At 41.2% G+C, this 19,250-nt stretch overlaps 1 protein-coding gene across 3 annotated transcripts in view; it reads left to right on the forward strand.

The window, feature by feature from the left end:
• LOC145353988 (solute carrier family 12 member 5-like) overlaps positions 1–19,250 on the forward strand; it is a 1,060,877-nt gene that overhangs the window by 931,406 nt on the left and 110,221 nt on the right. For all 3 annotated transcript variants that reach the window (XM_080205049.1, XM_080205050.1, XM_080205051.1), the window contains exons 7-8: positions 402–643; positions 4,154–4,365. In XM_080205049.1, coding sequence (XP_080061175.1) covers positions 402–643; positions 4,154–4,365 — 454 coding nt within the window. The remainder of the gene's footprint in view (positions 1–401; positions 644–4,153; positions 4,366–19,250) is intronic.

A 19,250-nucleotide genomic window follows, 5' to 3' on the forward strand; every position in this document is an offset into this window, starting at 1 on the left:
AGTGATATGCAGGTAAGGCAGGTAAATAGCATTGGAGTGATGATCAATTAAATTGAAGAGCAAGTCTTCCCCTATTCTAATGTCTTCCAATCTGCAAACTAAATAAAAAATCTTTAGCTTGAAATACAGACAGTATTCTATTGTTCAGCTGCTGAATCATGATCACAATGGCATATTATCTTCCATTCACCCATTATGTGTTTAGTTCTAACCTGAATGTTGTGGTTAATTATACCTATGACTACTGCAGAATTGATTGACGAGAGGGTAGCATAACATGAGTTGTATAATTGTCAGGATTGTTAACGATGCCGGGAAGATTCTAAATGGTGAAAACATTTAGAAACAAGGATGGCTGTAACTGTCTACAAAAATTCTATAATTCCCTGTACTTTTTACAGACCTACATTTTGCCCAGTATGGCCATTTTCAAAGCAGAGGAAGCCAGTCAGGAGACAGCAGCCATGTTGAATAACATGCGTGTGTATGGAACGTGTGTCCTCACCTGTATGGCTCTTGTAGTCTTTGTAGGAGTCAAATACGTCAATAAATTTGCTCTGGTGTTCCTGGCCTGTGTCATCTTATCCATTCTTTCCATTTATGCTGGAGTTATCAAATCTGCAATTGAACCACCAAACTTCCCGTAAGTACAATGCCACAAGGTGACAATACGATATGTATTAGTATTAGAGCAACAATCATGATATCTGTTATATGCCTTGAGCTCATTTATAAAGTTAAACTGGGATGACTTTAATTCAAAACCAAAGCTTATTCACTCAGCCACATCACTTGCAGAGTTAACAGGCAACTAAGCTCATCTGAGGACAGGTGAAAGATAAAAAATGGTGAATGTCATAAACCTAAAGTAGAAAATATTGGAAAATCACAGCAAAATTAAAGATTTCACGTACCATCTAAACTCCTTTAGCCATTGACTAACCTGCTATGAGCTTTCAGTTTCCAGCCTTACTTACCTGTTATTACTTTATTCAGCTACCTTTCCTAATAAAGACCACTCTGAAGAATCTTTTATCAAGAAAGGAGAAAACTTATTCCAATTTAGATTCAGGCCAGCAAAAATTGAGAAAAGTCCCAGTCGAATGCATTCATTACAAAGCACACTCTTCAAGAACACCAGAGACACCTGGATTTTCCAGTTGACAACTTTTCATGCAGTTGTTAAATTCAATGGGTAAACAAGTCATCAGAAAACCGAAATTAAAGAGATCAGTGCACTATGAGATGTTCCATGAAATTGCCTATTGTGTATTTTTCTGTTAGAAATCAATAATTTCATCAAAGTACAGCATAAAATGTATCCATGCTCTGAATCCCAATCACCAAAATAGAAACTTTAGAATATAAGAATTATTAGAAACAGTAAAGCAGCATTGGCAAGTCCATCTTTATTTGAAAAATCAACTCAATGCTTTATTCCTCAATTCCTTCTTCTGAGAATTAAAACTAATTGTTTCATGAAACCATTTATGCTGCCAAGTTCTTTCCTGGTAACTTTAATTCACAATTCCTCCATCTTTTTAATGACAAACATTCTTCTGATTCTACCTCTGATTTATACCTTCCTCATTCGTAACAGGGTAGCATGATGGCACAGTACTTAGCACTGTTGCCTCACAGCTCCAGGGACCTGCGTTTAATTCCCGGCTTGGGTCACTGTCTGTGTGGAGTTTGCACATTCTCTCTGTGTCTGCGTGGGTTTCCTCCGGGTGCTCCGGCTTCCTTACACAGTCCAAAAATGTGCAGGTTGGGTTGATTGACCGTGCTAAATTGCTCCTTAGTGTCCCGGGATGTGTAGGTTAGAGGGATTAGCTGGGTAGATGTGTGGGGTTGTGGGGATAGGGCCTGGGGTGAGATTGTTGTCAGTGCAGACTTGATGGACTGAATAGTCTCCTTTTGCACTGTAGGGATTCTATATCTCTATGACTAACGTAACCTAACAGGTTTATTTGGTAGCACAAGCCAGGAGTCACAGGCATTCAGCCTCTGATCCTTGGGTAAGTATTCTCCAAGGCGGCCTTCACGACACACGACAACTCAGAATCGCTGAGCAGAAACTGACAGCCAAGTTCCACACACATGAGAACAGCCTCAACAGGGATCTTGGGGTCATGTCATACTGCCTGTAATCCCCATGACTTGCCTGGGCTTGCAAAATCTCACTAACTGTCCTGGTTGGAGACAATGCACATCTCTTTAACCTGTGCTTAACACTCTTTCTACTCACATTGTCTGTACCTTTAAAACTTGATTATTTGTAAAGACTCACATTCCAACCATTATTTTGTAAATTGAGTTTGTGTCTTCATATGCCCTGTTTGTGAACAGAACTCCCACTCACCTGATGAAGGAGCAGTGCTCCAAAAGCTTGTAGCTTGTGCCACCAAATAAACCTGTTGGACTTTAACCTGGTGTTGTGAGATTTCTTACAAATGTAACCTATTAACTGGCATTTTAACCATTTGCACTGGTGAACAATTTGCCTTAATCAATTTTGTCAATTCTTTCATAACATTGTTGTTCTCAGATTTTCACAAATAAGTTCTGATCTGTTTTTCCATAATGACAATTTGGCTTTTGTGATAAGTAGCAAAGCAACATTCCTTGCCACTGACCTTGAAAGCAGCCCACAATAATCTAGCTTTAGTTTTCATTTTTCTTCCCCATTTGCAGTTTAAATCTTTTCCCAAATGAAGGGGATCCGTAGATGTCAGCAACAATGCTGTCAGCAAGCAAGGCAAACAGCTAATTAGATTAAAGTATTTCCAAAATGCAAACCAGGAAGGTAAAAGCTTTCATTTTCAATTTTAAGTTTTAGATTGCAAAATAAATGATTTATAATTGGATTAAAATAAAAGCTACCGTATCATAAGCTTCATTGATGTACGTTTATCAGTGAGACACAGTAAAGTTGGAGAATACCAGAGGTAAGGAGTCATGAATGTAAAATAATCACTAGTATATCCAGTAAGGAAACTCCCTTACCTGGAAGTTACTTAGAATGTGGGCTTACTATTGTGTGAATTAATTAAGAATTATGTTTCAGGGAAAACTAGGTAAGTGCATGTGGGTGAAAGGACAAGAAGGATATGCTGATAGGGTGGGAGGCAGTTCACGTAGAGCATGAATACTCAAACAGATAAGTTGAGTCAAATGGCCTGGTTCTTCACAGCATTCATACAGGATGAATAACAGGAGCTGTTTTTTATTCATGGGATGTGGCGGTTGCTGACTGGGCCAGCGTTTATTGCCCATCCTATTTGCCCTTGAACTGAATGACTTGCTAGGTCATTTCAGAGGGCATTTAACAGGCAACTACATTGCTGTGGGTCTGAGGTCAAATGTAGGCCAAACCAGGTAAAGATGGTAGCTTCCCCCCCTTAAAATGAACCAGATTTTTATTGAATTCAGGTTTCACAATCTGCCATGACGGATTCAAACTCTGATTCCCAGCCATTAACCTGGGTCTCTGGATTAGTAGTCCAGTATTTTTTTCAGGGAAAAGTTTTGTATCCAGCACCAAAATCCGGTAGCTTCATGGTAAGCATTATTGAGGCCAGCTTTCAGTTCCAGATTTAGTAATTGTTTAAGTTTAACCTTCACCATTAGTCCAGGCATCTGTATCACTGGCTATGCAGCATTAACAATAGGCTTGATTTTCATTCCTGATAAATGGGCATTCAACCATTAACCTGCACATTTACCCAATTTACTGGGTACATCTCCATTCCCATGTATATATGCTAAAATGTGTGAAAAGTGATAGCATAAAAGGATGCAATCATTTTGTCTTCAGATCCATAGCTAACCTGCCTTTCTGCAAACCTTCTTCACCAAAAAAACAAACTGCCAAGAATTTAATATGAACATATATTTACTCAAATGAATTAAACAAGCCATCTAAAGTTTAGCCCACCTTATTTGTGGAATATGCACTGCACAGTAAATGATACAACTTATACTATTACTTCTTACCATGAACAACATCACAGGGGATCTCCAGCACGTTATTATTAATATCTGCAAAGGGTTCCTACTGTAACAGTATCTTGCCTGTATGGGACAGAGGTTGTTTCAGGGACACTTTGTGTTTCCTAGTCCACAGTTAACAAGATGTTATCTCCGTTTTCAGCGTCTGTATTCTGGGAAACAGGACATTGTCGAGGCACGATTTTGATGTGTGTGCTAAAGTGGTGACAGTGGCCAATGAAACTGTGACTACCAAGCTTTGGGAGCTCTTCTGCACATCTAGTTTGCTCAATGCCACATGTGATGAATATTTTGAAAAAAATAATATCACTGAACTTCAGGGGATCCCCGGAGTCGCCAGTGGACTTATCTTGGGTAAGTGGCAAACAGGTACATTACTCAGATCTTATGTAGCATGGATATCAATTAGTTTTCAAGTTCTGTCTTTTTCAATTTATCATGTTTGCTTCTCTTCTCGCCTGAAGATGCTGACCCTTGCCAAAGACATCAGTGTCACCCTTTCATACTTCACCCAAGTAACCATCCTTCACATACGTGTCCCAAGATTATGCAGGCTACCTGAGAGCCATCACAGCCAAGCAGAACCTATTTCATTCAACATTCACAATGATCACTATTAGGAAAAAAAGTTCTGCTGATTTTCCTAACCGAAAGTCTCCAAAATCAGTTGTAACACTCTCACTGTTACCTTAACTGAGAAGTGATAGCTAGGCAAAAGCTAGATATGATGTGAGGCCCTGGAGCCTAAGTGGCTCACTTACTGGGCTATTGAGGGAGACATGGGTCTTTGCTTCCAGTGGTCCCATTCCATGTTTCTGTTTGTGAAGGTTAATTGCAAAAAACACAGACAGAATGGGATGTAAACCTCAGACACTCAGTAGGAAATAAACAGAATCGGGTTGGCTGGCTGTGTTACACCCTGCCCAATTCTGCTGTTTCTGGATGGCAATGAAAGGTGCTGCAGTTGCTAGAAGTATGAAATCTAAAATAAAATAATCTGAAAAAATAACTCTCTCCTGTCTGGAACAGATCAGGATTTGCTCCATATAACCAATGTCTTACATAGCGAGCATAATTTAAAACAAGGTTGTACACTATTACCTACATAACAGTCCTATTTACCTGTGCTGTTAGATAGGAGACAATGAGAAAAAGAAAAAAAAACAGACTGTGAAGGAAACAGGAAAATGAAAGAGAGACTTGTATTTATATGGTGTCCGGCCTCAAGACATCCTAAAGCACTACAACCATGGAGCGCTTTTGAAGTGTACTGACTTGTCATGCCGTTGCCAAGAAACCTGGGAGGTGGAGAGAGAAAATATAGCTGCACTATTTCTACTAATAGAGTAAAGGGCTGTCAACCAAACACCAGCTACTTTCGAGCCTCTTCACAATTTGCTCTAAGCCACTGGATCTTCGCTATAACCAAAATGATTTGATGTTAGCTGGTGAAATATCTCAAAATATCCTGACAGTATTGATTGTACTAACCCATTTTATCACTTATTCTAGATGCTTTAGAACTACTGCTTCCCCCTTCCCAAATATTCCTTGGGTTCTATCTGGAAGCAGCAAACTGTACCACAATTGTGTATAGTTTCCATCTGATATAGAGCAGTGGTTTTTAACCATTATGCCATGGCCCACTGGAGCCCTGTGAAGACCCCTTAAGTGTGCCATGAAAAAAGATTCAAAATGATTAAAAATCTATGGAATTAAACAAAAGCTAACCATCATCTTCAGCTCTCTGGTCGACATCTCCAAGACCTGATGAACTTCAAAGCGATCAATGCATGCGCGTACGAGCAATTTAGATTTTTTTACATTGTCAGGCCCATATGCATGACCAACTGGACTTGGAGCTAAAGCCAAAGGTCCCCTACACTTGCACAAAAAGTAAAAACTCAAAAAGAGCACAAAAACCTTGGAAGAAGCAAGACAGATTGAGAGAGGTTAAAAAAAAACAGGTGAGAGGACAGGGATAAGTTGCCATTAAGTGAAGAAGATGAAGAAAATAAAAGGTGTGTCTCAATTTTTGTTTTTAGAGTATAGAGGTGTGGCATGACATATTAAAAGGTTGGGAACTACTGGTGTGGAGCCTCAGATATATAAAAAAAAAATCAAAGCCAATCAATTGGTGAAACGATTTTGAAAATTGACTTTGACCTACACCATTAAATGTAGCCCAGTCCTTTCCTTGTCAGACCCAACTAAACTGAAGCCAAAACAAAAAATTGCTGCAAAGTCTCAGCAGGTCTGACAGCATTTGTGGAGACAGAATAGAGCCGATACTTCGATCCTAGATGACCCTTCATCAGAGCATTGAAAATAGAGCACTGACAAAGTGTCATCTAGACTCAACACTGACGCCAATTCTCTCCACAGACGCTATCAGACCTGCTGAGATTTTCCAGCATTTTTCTATTTTTGTTTCAGATACCAGCATCCACAATATTTTGTGTTTATCTAAGCTGAACCCAGGTATGCAGCTATTAAATTGCTTTGATTTCCTGCAATCTGGGTGAGGGGTTGGGGGAAGAATATTTTAGATGGAGCATGATTGTACTTGTTTTCAGTCTTTATTTGCACCAAATTCCAAATTTCTGCAGAGTGGAGCTGGGTGTCTCTTGCCTCCATCCTGTCTTCAAGATGCAAAACTGGGAGAGCGAGGGCTGGTGAGCTGACGCCTGGCATCCGAGGTTTTGCTAGTTCTGCCTCTGTTATCTCCATACATGCAGAACATGCTAAGCCTGAATCCTGGTAGAAGTGTGACGCATCAGTGTTTCAATATTATTTCATTTCTGGAAGTTTCAAATAGAAACCCAAGGTGCTTAAACCCTTCTTAATGCAATTTCTGCCAGCTAGGTCAGATCTGGTATGCTGTACTTAGGTGCTGCAGCAACACTCTTCTCCAGCAATGAAAAGGGTATCCCAGACATGCTAAAAATGATATGGGCACCCACCTGCCAGTGGGGGAACATAAGATCCTACCAATTTACTGACATTAAAGAGAAATAAATGAGATGAATGAGCAGTTTATTTGTTTTGATTACATTAATCGTTTGGTAGTGTAGTGGGGAATATTTCATCAGGGCACTGGGTAACAACCTGGAGAGCAAAGTTATAACCTGAGCGTGATAAATAAAGTAGCAGACCTCAGAGACTGCAGACACTGTAAACCAGCCACTTGGGCAAATAAATTGTCATTGCAATCCTCCAATGTAAATGACACAGTGGCAGTAACTTACACGGAGTCATCATTTTAATAAGTAATACCGCTATGCATGCCTGAACTGCGTCCACAAGAATCATTCATCTTGACTAAGCATTTGCCTTCAGCACAGTCAGAGAAACTGAACCAAAAGCTGTGCACTGTGCCAAATTAGCCTTTATTACTCCTATAAAGAAAAGATGACTTGAACTTTGAATCAAATCTCATCATTTCACATGATTAAACATTTAGTGTGGGAGTATTCGACTTACAGATTAGAGGTTCAAATCACCCTCTTCCTTTGGGTAACAACCATTTTTTAGTATACTATATATCTTCTGTTTTTTTTCTAACTCACCACATTCAGTAGGTCAAACTAAAGCTTTGAAAAATATTCAATTAGTATTCTTGTTTACCTGTGCACACTTGATAGAATCAGATTGGGTGCTGCTAATTTGTGATTGAATAGATGTAGGATATTTAAAGAGGAAGTATTGACGGCATCTGAGTCTTAACACAGTGCCAACCAACCATTCCAGAATCAAGTGCTTCCAGACAAAATACAGGCACAAGAAGCATGCCAAATGCATTTTGCCTCATGATGCTCAATCTAATTCAAGAAGTGCTGACTGACACCTACCACTAGCTGCACCATGATCTACAGGTAAACTGAACAAGAACAAAACCAACTTATTCATCTGACCTGTTGACCATTCCATAATACCAAGAACATCATGGCATGGCACTTACTATCATCCTCCTTCCACTCTCTTTTACATGCCCCACTGCCTACCTGCACCACCCTCTCCCCCCTCCTTCATCCACATCCTCATGACCCCTCAACCGACCCAGATCTATCTAAAAGTTTGATAAATAACACAAATTAGCAAGTGAGAATAAAAATAGGCCAGCTTCCTTAGCCTTGTATACTTGACTGCTTCGGAAGGGGAGAGAGGTCACTTAGCAGATGTGAAAGAAATAATATGGTTATCCTGCACTGTTGCCTGTTTGCTTCCCCTGCAGATAAAAGTACATTGATTACAGTGGGTCACTCTGTAGTTATTCAGGGCAATAAGAACATTACCTGCATGTGAGTCAATGCAATCTGACTGTGATTGCCGTGCCTGGCTCAATTTGTATGGAAATAACATAATAAAGAGACTTCCAAAGCTGCAGCAGAAATAATCAAAGCCAGTTTCTGTCTCACAGGACATGGTTTACCTACTGGAATGGGACATTATATTAGATAAGGAGTGAAATTTCATCTGCAACTACTCCAACTCTATGCATCACTGATTTTATTGAATATAAGGAGAGACTGTGTATTGTAGGCATAATGCTGCAAGTAGTTTGGTGTAGAGGAAATGCCTTTATTCAGTTTAACTCATTCATCAACACTAACCTGTAAGTTTAAACGAATGGGGACCTGAATCCATAAACTTAGATATTTTAAACTACTATACTTAGAATAAATGTGAGGTTTTACATGCAAAGGGCATTTACTGAATTAGCAGATGTCTTTCACTTCTAGCATGTGGTATTTTGTTCATGGTTTTTTGCCTCTCAATAGAGATCCATGGTCCCAAAGTATGGAGAGGTGGACCTAAACATGTTTAGCTGCTTCAGCAATGACCTTATTTCCATCATAAGGTCAGAAGTGGGAACATTCACTGATGATTGCACAATGATCCACACCATTTGTGACTCCTCAGATACTGAAGCAGTCCATTCAAAATGCAGCCAGTCCTGAAAAATATCCAGGCTTGGGCTGACAAATGACAAGTAACGTTCACACCACACAAGTGTCAGGCTACGACCATCTCCACAAGAGAGAATCGAACTACTGCCCCTTGACATGCAATGACATTACCATCACCGAATCCCCCACAATCAACATCCTGGAGGTTACCATTGACCAGAAATTCATTGGATGAATCACATAAATACTGTGGCTTCAAAAACAGGAATAGCTTGCTTCCTGGTTCCCCAAAACCTACCCAGCATTTACAAGGCACAAGTCAGGAATGTGACGGAATACTCTCACTACCTGGACAACTGCAGCTCCAGCAACACTTAAGAAGCTTGATATCGTCCACGTCAAAACAGCTCACTTGATTGGCACCCCTTCCACAAACATTCACTTCCTCCAAAACTGATGCGCAATAGTAGCAGAGTGTAACATCTATAAAATACACTGCAGAACTCAACAAGGCTGCTTACTCACAACCTCACAACCTCTACCAAATAGAAGGACAAGGGCAGCAGTTATCTGGGAACACCATCGCCTGGAAGTTCCCCTCCAAGCCACTCACCATTCTAACTTGGAAGTATATCATCGGTTCTCCACTGTTGCTGGGCCAAAATCATGGATTGAAATTCTCCTTGACTCAGTTTGCTGAAGACATTTTTAGCCCTCTTAATTTTGCATTTAAATTCCTTCCTAATTTCACTATACTCCTCAAGGCTTTGTCAGTTTTTAGTTGCCTAGACCATTTGTATACTGTCTTCTTCCTTCTAACTAAGCATACAATTTCCCTTGTCATCCATGGTTTCTGAATCCAGCCATTTTTATCCTTCATTTTTATGGGGACATGCCTGTCCTGCATTCAATCAACTGACTTAGAGCCCATTAGGAAAACATAGACAATGGAAAGATATGATTGAAGTGCTTCATATAATGAAGAACCAAGATTGGGCAGTAAATGTTGGCTGAGCTAGTGATGCCCACATCCCATAAGTACATTTTTAAAAATGGTGGTGCTGGTCAGGTAGGTGATGGTGTGTAGAAGTTGCACAGAGTGACACTGACTCAATATATGGACTATTTATTCTTTCCGATGTACATGTTTGTAAATCTGCTGTGGGATGACATTTGAATTGATAGGAAAGGAGGAACTTGTTTCCTCTTGCTGTATTCAAATGTCCTTTGTGAAATCAGTGCAAGCAAACTTGAAGTAAGTTTCAAGTGGGTTCTGTTCTATGATTAAAAACGATTCACAATCGCATCCAGGAGGTCATAGAAATAGCATGGGATATGGAAAGGGTGCACTTAGTGCAATAGAGAGTGGCCTTTTGATGTTGAAATTATTAAGCTTTTTGAGTATTGTCATGCAAACTGATAACATGTGCTCAAGAAATTATTTCTAATTTGTTGAAGGTTAAAGTTTGTGACTCCATTAATATTGTGAACAATGGAGAAGGCATTTATTGGAACAGAGTAAGGAAATCTATTCTCAATGTTTGCTTCATAATTGTACCAAAGATGAGCTCCTTGTTAGAAAGCTGTTTGATATGAATATCTTTTATCCTAATGAACAGAAAAGTAACTAAATATTTAAGTAGATAAACAAGTTGCAGATTTAGAAGTTTGAGATTTTCTCCAAACACAATATACAAAATTCTGATGCAATTTAGCGGAAAATCTTTTCATGATGAAAGGGAAAATCATCCCAAGCTGACTTTGTGATAGGTGAACAGTGGAAATTCATCAGATTTTCTAATACCGTGACAAAACAAATCTGATTCGGAAAGCAACATTTGGCAAAGGTGTTTCCAATGATCCTGGTTCCTTCCTTCCTCAATCTGTGTTTGACCCAGTTGTTATGAATGGGGATGATCAATCAATTCTTGCACTGGGTTTTGCATTTGTTTTATCAAAGCAGACGGTACCACCAGATGGCAAAGAAAAACAAACAGATAATCTCTTAGACGACCAGGACTCAGACCAACACACACTGTAGCCTTTCCTGTCCTTTGCTGCAGTTGTTCCTGGCACAAATACAAGTTGCTCAGCTGATATCCCGCTGTGTTTGATCTAAGGGACACGTGAAGGTGAACCTGAATATGTGAGAAATGGGCAAAATTCTGAGTATTTTCAAACCAGCACAAAGTTACTTAATTCAGGTACAGGAATTCCATCCCCCACTTGGTACAAGAGGTGGAAGCTGACTCTGTTCTACTGCAGTCCTCAATTTAAATTCCTTGAAAAGCTGATACTAATAGTGCATTAAATTCTAACTGGGGTGCATGAATTTCATAGAATCATAAAATCCCTGCAGTGCAGAAAGAGGCCATTCGGCCCATCAAGTCTGCACCAACCACAATCCAACCCATGCCCTATTCCACATACTTACCCTGCTTACCCCCTGACACTAGGATCAATTTAGCTTGGCCAATCAACCTAGCCAGCACATCTTTGGGCTGTGGGAGGAAACTGGAGCACCCAGAAGAAACCCATGTAGAGATGGGGAGAATTTGCAAACTCCACACAGACAGTGACCCATGGCTGGAATTGAACACGGGTCCCTGGCACTGCGAGGCAGTGCTAATCACTGTGCAAACCGTGTCGCCCCACAGTTAAAGCGGCAGTCAATTTTTTCTTTCTGACGACACTTACTCCTGGTCATATGCTGAAAAGGTTGACCTCGTCATCACACATTCCAGTACAGTGCCAAACAAAATACTTAAGAATCACATTGTAGTTTCTTGTGATTCCCCCACCGTGGTGTCATCTGTTGATGGGAGCAGATATTCAGCCATCTGGATAATCAGGTGATGAAATCCCTGAAAATGTCAAGTCCTTGCCAATAATCTGATATGATTGATGAAGGTTGTCTTCTAGCTATTGTGTAACTACCAGCTCTGTGGAATTTAAAACAATTTTAACCACATATTTAATACATCTGCAGCAAGTTAATTGGCTTGTCACCCTGTTACCAAGGTCAGACAATTGCCAACAGGGAAATGCCATGAAAGAATAAAAAGCAAGACTGTGTGTAAATCCCCTGAGCTGAAAGATATGTTTTATTTATTACACAGTGGCACAAAGAAATAGGAAATATTTTTGAAGTAAAATTGCTGCATCTCTTTGAGGATAAGTTAGGATCAGTCTGCCCAATGGCAGACTAAGCCCGTTTATCAGTTTGCTGCCCCTTAAGTGGATCACATCAGTAATTATTAATAAATAGCAGGAAGGCAAAATCAAAGACAAAGCCAAATTTTTACCTTGGAGGTGTGAACCAAGTTGCAAACCCATCTTAATCTCCTGTTTGCAGTGAATTGTGATTTTTACACAGTTGGTATCTTAATGACAATCAAGACAGAACTGCTGCCCAATCACCACAGGCAGAGAGGCGCAGGAATGGAGGTGATATGTCATGAAGTAGATCAAGTTCTTGTCTAAATTGGCCGCTGTTGTTGTGGCTGCCATCCTTTACACAAAGGAGAAAATCTTCATGGTCAATGTGGCCAGACTAAATAGAGAACTGGGGCCTAGGATAGGGAAAGGTTGGTTAGTGAAACTTTCTTGGGATTTAGTATAGAAATTAGTATAGCTTTGTTGTCCATTCACTTTTTTGCATTTAAAAATATATCTTATTCAGAGCAGCTGTCCCTGCTCCTGTCAGGTTGCAGATGGTTAGCTTCAGAGAACTCTTAACCTGCTCCCATGGTAACTTCAGGAGGTCAGAAGATGAGCTCTTAACAACCTCCCTACAAGCTCAATCCACCTAATTAACGAGGTGGGGCGACATAAGTTTCTAGCCCACTCCCAGCTCTCTCCACATCATTCGGACAATTATCAGAGTGGGGTGGCAGACTGGCACGCAGACCACAGCACTATTTGTTTTGTGAATCTGCCTCTGTTCCCTCCTGGTTCAGGATTGGAAAATTATACCCTGGGAAGCTATCTCATGCCTGGTGTGCCATTGCCTTGAAACAAAGAAAGGGATTTTGATTCTATACTAAATCCCAGAATAAGAAAATTCTTGTTGTACAATAATCGTATTGACAAAAAGGGAAATCACTAATTTAGAGTATAAGTTAACAAGGTTTATTGAACAATAAAGATTGATACTTAACAGTTCATTAGTCAAGGCATAACATGATACATAAGTTTGATGTGTGTTGGCCTGTCTTGTCCATCGATCCTGTGACTTCTGTGGTCATCTTTTCTTGGTTCCTTGAACCTGGTGTCTTGCCCCACAATGTGCTTTGAGAGTTTAGCTTAGCTAACTTAACACCAACATACATACAAATCCCTTTGCAGCTTTCTGATTTCAAGCCTACTTAATATTTTTCCAACCTACAATATCCCAATCTATATTAATTGCTGAAGCTGCATATTTCACAGCTGTCTGCTGAGTATTCTCTTTCATTCTGGGTAGAAACAACTTTCAAATAGGCTTTCTTAAAATGACTCCAACTGTACTTTGATTCTCCTAAACTAGACTTTAACTGATTGAATGATTTATTGGTACCTGAGTGCTATGTGTTTTCTATTCACTCTTTCTTAAGACTCTTCAGCTCTGACGATCCTGTATGTGGATCTACCGGATCTCTTGTATTGGATTCTTATCCTCAGCCCTAAAATGGTTATTTTAGTCACAAATGAAGCCTAATACTGGATTCTTAAAGCAAATCCTCAAACCGTGACAAATACCCATTGACTAAAAATATCTTGCACAAATCTAACTTCCTGGCAGGTGCCCTCCTTCTGGCAAGTGATTTTCTGGCAAGAGCCCTATTCCTAACACTTTCTCACAACAAATTTCTGAGTGCAAAAACAATAGGGCTGTAATAGTTGGGGATTTCTACTACCCTAATATCAGTTGGGATAGCAACAGGGTGAAGTGCACAGGGCGACAAAATTCTTGAACTACATTGAGGAGAACATTTTACCCAGCACATAACAAGCACAATGAGAGGGAATGCAATTCTAGATTTATTCCTAGTAAATGAAGCTGAACAAGTGGATGAGATAGCAGTGCAAGATAATGCAGTTAGTTTTAACATTATAAAGGAAAAGGGCAGAAATAGAACAGGAGTGAAAGGCTGAAGACAAATTTTACAAAGCTGAGAGGTGAACTGGTGAAAGTGGACTGGATACAGTCACTTAAAGGAAAATCAATGACAAATCTGTGGGAAGTATTCAAATGCGAGATTCTGTGGGCACAGTACAGATATGTCTGTAACACAGAAAAAGGTGCTACTGTCAAATCTAAAGCCCCTTTTATCCAGAAACATACATATAAACATACAGAGTAAGGTAAAGCAGATAAAGGAAGCTTATAGCAGTCACAAAAAGCTTTGTATTCTCAAAAGCCTAGAGGCGTATTAAAAAGTGTAGGAGAGAAGTATAAAAGGAAATCGTGAAAGCAAAAAGAGGATACAAGAGAATTTCATTCTTCGTTATGAGAGAGGAAGCACTGGAGAGACTGACAACCTTGAAGCAGGTAACAGAACAGGGCCAGGTGGATTGTATATCAGAATGTTAAATGAAATCAGGGAGAAAATATCGGATGCTCTGAAGATCATTTTTCAATCTTCACTAGATCCGCGTGAGGCACCATAAGGTTGGAGGTCTGTGAACACTATACAATTACTTGAAAATGAAGAAAGGAATAGACCAGTACATTATAGATCAGTCTCAAGCTTCAGTGGTGGGCAAATGATTGGAATGAATCCTGAGAGTCAGGATAAACTATCACTTAGAAAGCACAGATTATCAGGGATAGTGAGCATGGTTTTGTTAGAGGAACATCATATCTTTACTAACTTAATCAATTTTTGGAGGAAATAACAAGGAGGATTGACAAGAGTAATTCAGTAGATGTCACCTACATCGATTTTAGTAAGACCCACATGGCAGACTGTTCAGAAAAGTGAGATCTCATGGGACATGGGAAAGTGGCAAGTTGGATGCAAAATTGGTTCAGTGACAAGAAACAAAAGGTAATGGTCCATGGATGTTTTTGCGAATGGAAAGTGGGTTTCACTGGTGTTCCACAGAGCTCAGTATTGTGACCCTTTGCTTTTTATTGTATATATTCATGATTTGGACCAAATGTGGAAGACAGGTTTGGGAAATTTGTAGATCATACAAAAACTGTGCACTTGATAGTGAAGTGGGTGGATATCTCCGGAATTAAATCAATGGTTTAGTTGAATGGGTGAAAAATTGGGAAATAGAAATCAATCCAGGGAAGTGTGAGGTAACACATTTGGAGATAGTAATCAGTCAACCAGAAGGTATTGAGATGGGTAGTGAAAGTGAGAGGTTCTAGAATGTGGCAGGACAGGTTCATAATGTGGTAAAGAAAGCATATGGTACATTCTTCTTTATTGGATGAGGTGTTAAATAAAATGAGAGGGAATTCCTGCCATCATTCACTATGGATGCCGGTGGAAAATCCCACAACCCCAGTTAAACAAATATTGCATTCTGTGATTTTCTCCACCACTCACCAGTGATGTGATATTTTAATCTATTTCAATAAAATTACATCTACATTTAGGGCTTCCCTTTCCCACCATATGGCATCCGCACCCCCCCCCCCCACACACACACACACACATTGAGAATTGTCCCTTCGCCAATGTGATGGCACTTCAGTGAGGTTTACAACTTTCTGCAAAATGTGAAGCGGTGGAGGAGGGGGGTTGGGGGGGGCACAGGTATCTATAGCACCTTGAGGGGAGTGGGACATGTCCACTCACTGCCCAAGCTCTGCCCTCTGGCAGTGCCAACTTGGGAGTGCCAGGTACACACTCTCTGGGGAGGTGGGATTCCCCTTAACTGTTTTGGGAGAGTTACTGTGGTATTTGTTGGGGAAAGGGGTTGCCCCTGTGCTTATAACCTTCCCTGATCGGTGGGGTGGAGGGGTGCTTGTGAGAAATGTTCCCCATAACTGTGGAGGCAGGGGGTAGTTTTTTTTTTAATTTTCAGTGCAGAGCTGGGCATCCTTTTTAAAGGGTGCTTCAATCTCTGTGGAGCTAACAATGCCGACTCTATCAGACCCCACCCTGCCAGCATGATGGCAAAACCTCACCTCTTGATTTTTTTTGTGCCATAAAATCTGGAGGGAAAACTCAGCTGGAGAGCTACACCAGTTTTCTCACCTGCTGACTGATTCCGAGTCGACCTTCTCCTGAAGTCCTCTCCATCACATATTGCTTTATCCAATCATTTTTGCTTCAATCCACGTGACATTAAGGAGTTGGCGATAGAGCAAAAGGTCCTGACAATACTCAATCTATGTAGCTGGCAGCTTGTGTTTCCCAAAATCTTTCCTTGACTTTCAACGACAACCATTATTGCAGCTGTCAACATTAACATTGTGGCCGGAATTTTACCGGCCTGCCCATCATGGGAATCGGAGCAGGCGGGGGGCAGACAATAGGAATGTCCATTGACCTCAGGTGGGATTTTACAGTTTTGAAACAACCCCATGCCTTGGGTCTACCATTGACTATTTGCTTAACTGCAAGAGTTATATCAATAGCAAGAGCAGGGCAAATGCTTCCCACCCGAAAACCTCTGTCATCAACAACTCCCAAGTCAGTAGTACGTCACCATTTACCTGGATCTGGGCGGCTATGTCAGCACTCAAGTACTACTACATTATCCAGATTAATTTGTTTGGTGATCACCGTCACCACTGGGCTCGAAAACAACCCCTCCCCCGCCTCACCAGCAGAACCAACGTAGCTGCTGTCTGTATGTTTTGCAGGATTCATTATACTACCACCCAGTCCCACTTCCTTTGTCACCAGGAAGAGGACAATCAGCAAGATGGTGTCAAAAGCATCATTTCCAATTTCCCCTCCACATCTCACACAAATGTGTGAATTGGATGTACTCCTCACAGGGGCAGATGGGGCGGAGTCAGATGGGGAGTGAGGGGAGGTCGGTAGCAGGGAGGGAAGGGGGAGCTCTGCACCGGGGGGTGGGGACTGGTGGTGCGGCCACTGATTGGGAGTCAGGGCTACCAATTGGGGGTTAAGGCCCCTGATTGGGGATCGGGGCTGGTGATCAAGAGGCTGGCGATGAGGAGGCCGGTGATCAGATGACTGGCGATTGAGGGGGTGGGGGGGGGCGGTGTATGGTTTGGCAATTGGGGGTGATCTGTAAGGGGGGGTTATCTGTGGAGGTAGCAGCAATCGGGAGGTCTGTGGGCAGGGGGGGGTGGTCTGTGGGAGGGCCTGTGGGGGTGTTGGCTGTCTGGGGCTGCCGAGGGGATTGGGAGGCAATATTTTTGGGGTTCGGTGGGGGGAGGTGGTTGACAGATCTCCCATGTACTGTGTACTCTTGTACATGGTATATGGGAGATCAGGGTGTATACCTAGGAGTCTGCAATCGGCCACTGGCACGAAACTCCCTGCATGCCAAAAAAATTGACAGAGTGTGGGAAAATTGTGTGTGGCAGCTCACTGAAAAAACCAAAGCGAAACACTCCGGTTTTCGGACTTTTGTTACACTTAGAAGTTTTGGGGGAAAATTACGCCCATCATATTTAACCAAATTATTGTGATTCTTTGAAGGAGCAACATGTGCTGTGGATAATAGAGAAATGGTGGACATATTGTACTTGGATCTCCTGAAGGCTTTGATAAAGTGCCATATCAAGAATTCTTGCATAAAATAAAAGTTCATGGTTATAACATATTGGCATAAATGGAAGATTGGCTTGACAACAAGGAACAGAGAGTTAGACATAAATGGGTCTTTTTCTGGGTGGCAGGATGTAAACTGTTCTGTGGAAGTTTTGTTTTGTTATTTATTTTATCACCAGTAGGCTTACATTAACACTGCAATGAATCACAGAATACTACAATGCAGAAGAAGCCCTTTGGCCCATTTAGTCTGCGCCGACACATGAAATGCCCTGATCTGCCAGCCAGCAGTTGGCCCATAGCCTTGAATTTTATGGTGGGTCAAGTACGCATCCAGATACTTTTTAAAGGATGTGAGGCATCCCACCTCCACCACCCTCCCAAGCAGTACATTCCAGACCATTATCACCCTCTGAGTAAAAAGGTTTTATCCCCCTTAAACATCCCACCCGTCGCCTTTAACTTATTTCCCCTCGTAACTGACCCTTTAACTACGGGGAACAGCTGCTCCCTACCCACCCTGTCCATTCCTCTCACAATCTTGAACACCTCAATCAGGTCATCCTTCAGTCTTCACTACTCTAATGAAAACAAGCTGATACAACCTTTCTTCATAACTTAAATGTTCCATCCCAGGCCACATTCTGGTAAATCTCCTCTGCACCCTCTCCAGTACGTTCACGTCCTTCCTATAATGTGGCAACAGAACTGCACATAATACTCCAGCTGTGGCCTCACCAAAGTTATGCAGAACTCTGTCATGACTTCTCCGCTTTTGTAATCTATACCCCAATTGATAAAGGTCAGTGTGCCATATGCCCTTTTTCACCACCCTATTAACCTACCTTTCCACCTTCAGAGATCTACGGACAAACACGCCAAGGTCCCTTGAAGTTTCTGTGAAAATCCCCAAGAATCACATAGAGCCAAAATGTTAACACCATGTTCCTCAACAGATGATGCCAGAACTGCTGAGTTAACCTAGTATTTCTGTTTCTCTTTCAGATTTCCAACATCCGTAGTATTATACTTTTATTTGAGTGCACAAATAACACTGTTTAGTTTCCACCATACAGAAGGTATGCAGAGTAGAGGATCCAACTTCTAAATTGCCAATTCTCATTTCTAAAGTGTAGAGGGCAAATTTAGGCCTAAGAGCTTTCTCTCAATTGTGTGTCACTCACAACATTACTCAAATGCTACTTTCAGTTGGCAAGTAAAGGAGAGACATTAACAGCATTGATGAAGATGAATGTAAGTAGGCTAGAACCTAGCAAACAGTGCAGACAGAAGGGTGAGGGCCAATCATGACTGACTTGGGGTGGAAGAGGGCACTGGGCAGGAAAAGTGGGAGGTAAAGAAACGAACATAATTAATACCTACCAACTTTGCCCAGAGGTCTTGTGGCACAATGGGTAGTGTCCCCGTCTCTGAGCTAGAAGCTCCAGATTTGAGTGCCACCAAGGATTTGAGGGCCAAGGAAGGTGCGTTCATAATGTGGCCAACAGGTTGTGCATTAACCTGCAAATTCTTCCAACACGCCAATGGTAGGTGCTAAGAGTGAGTGAGACTCCTGTTCAGCCATGTTTGATGCGGAGTGAAGCTCCCTCAAGCTATAAGCCTCTGGTGACACATG

This window comes from Carcharhinus amblyrhynchos, chromosome 16 (genome assembly GCF_965287045.1).
Source record: "Carcharhinus amblyrhynchos chromosome 16, sCarAmb.v2.hapA, whole genome shotgun sequence".
NCBI classification, from domain to species: domain Eukaryota; kingdom Metazoa; phylum Chordata; class Chondrichthyes; order Carcharhiniformes; family Carcharhinidae; genus Carcharhinus; species Carcharhinus amblyrhynchos.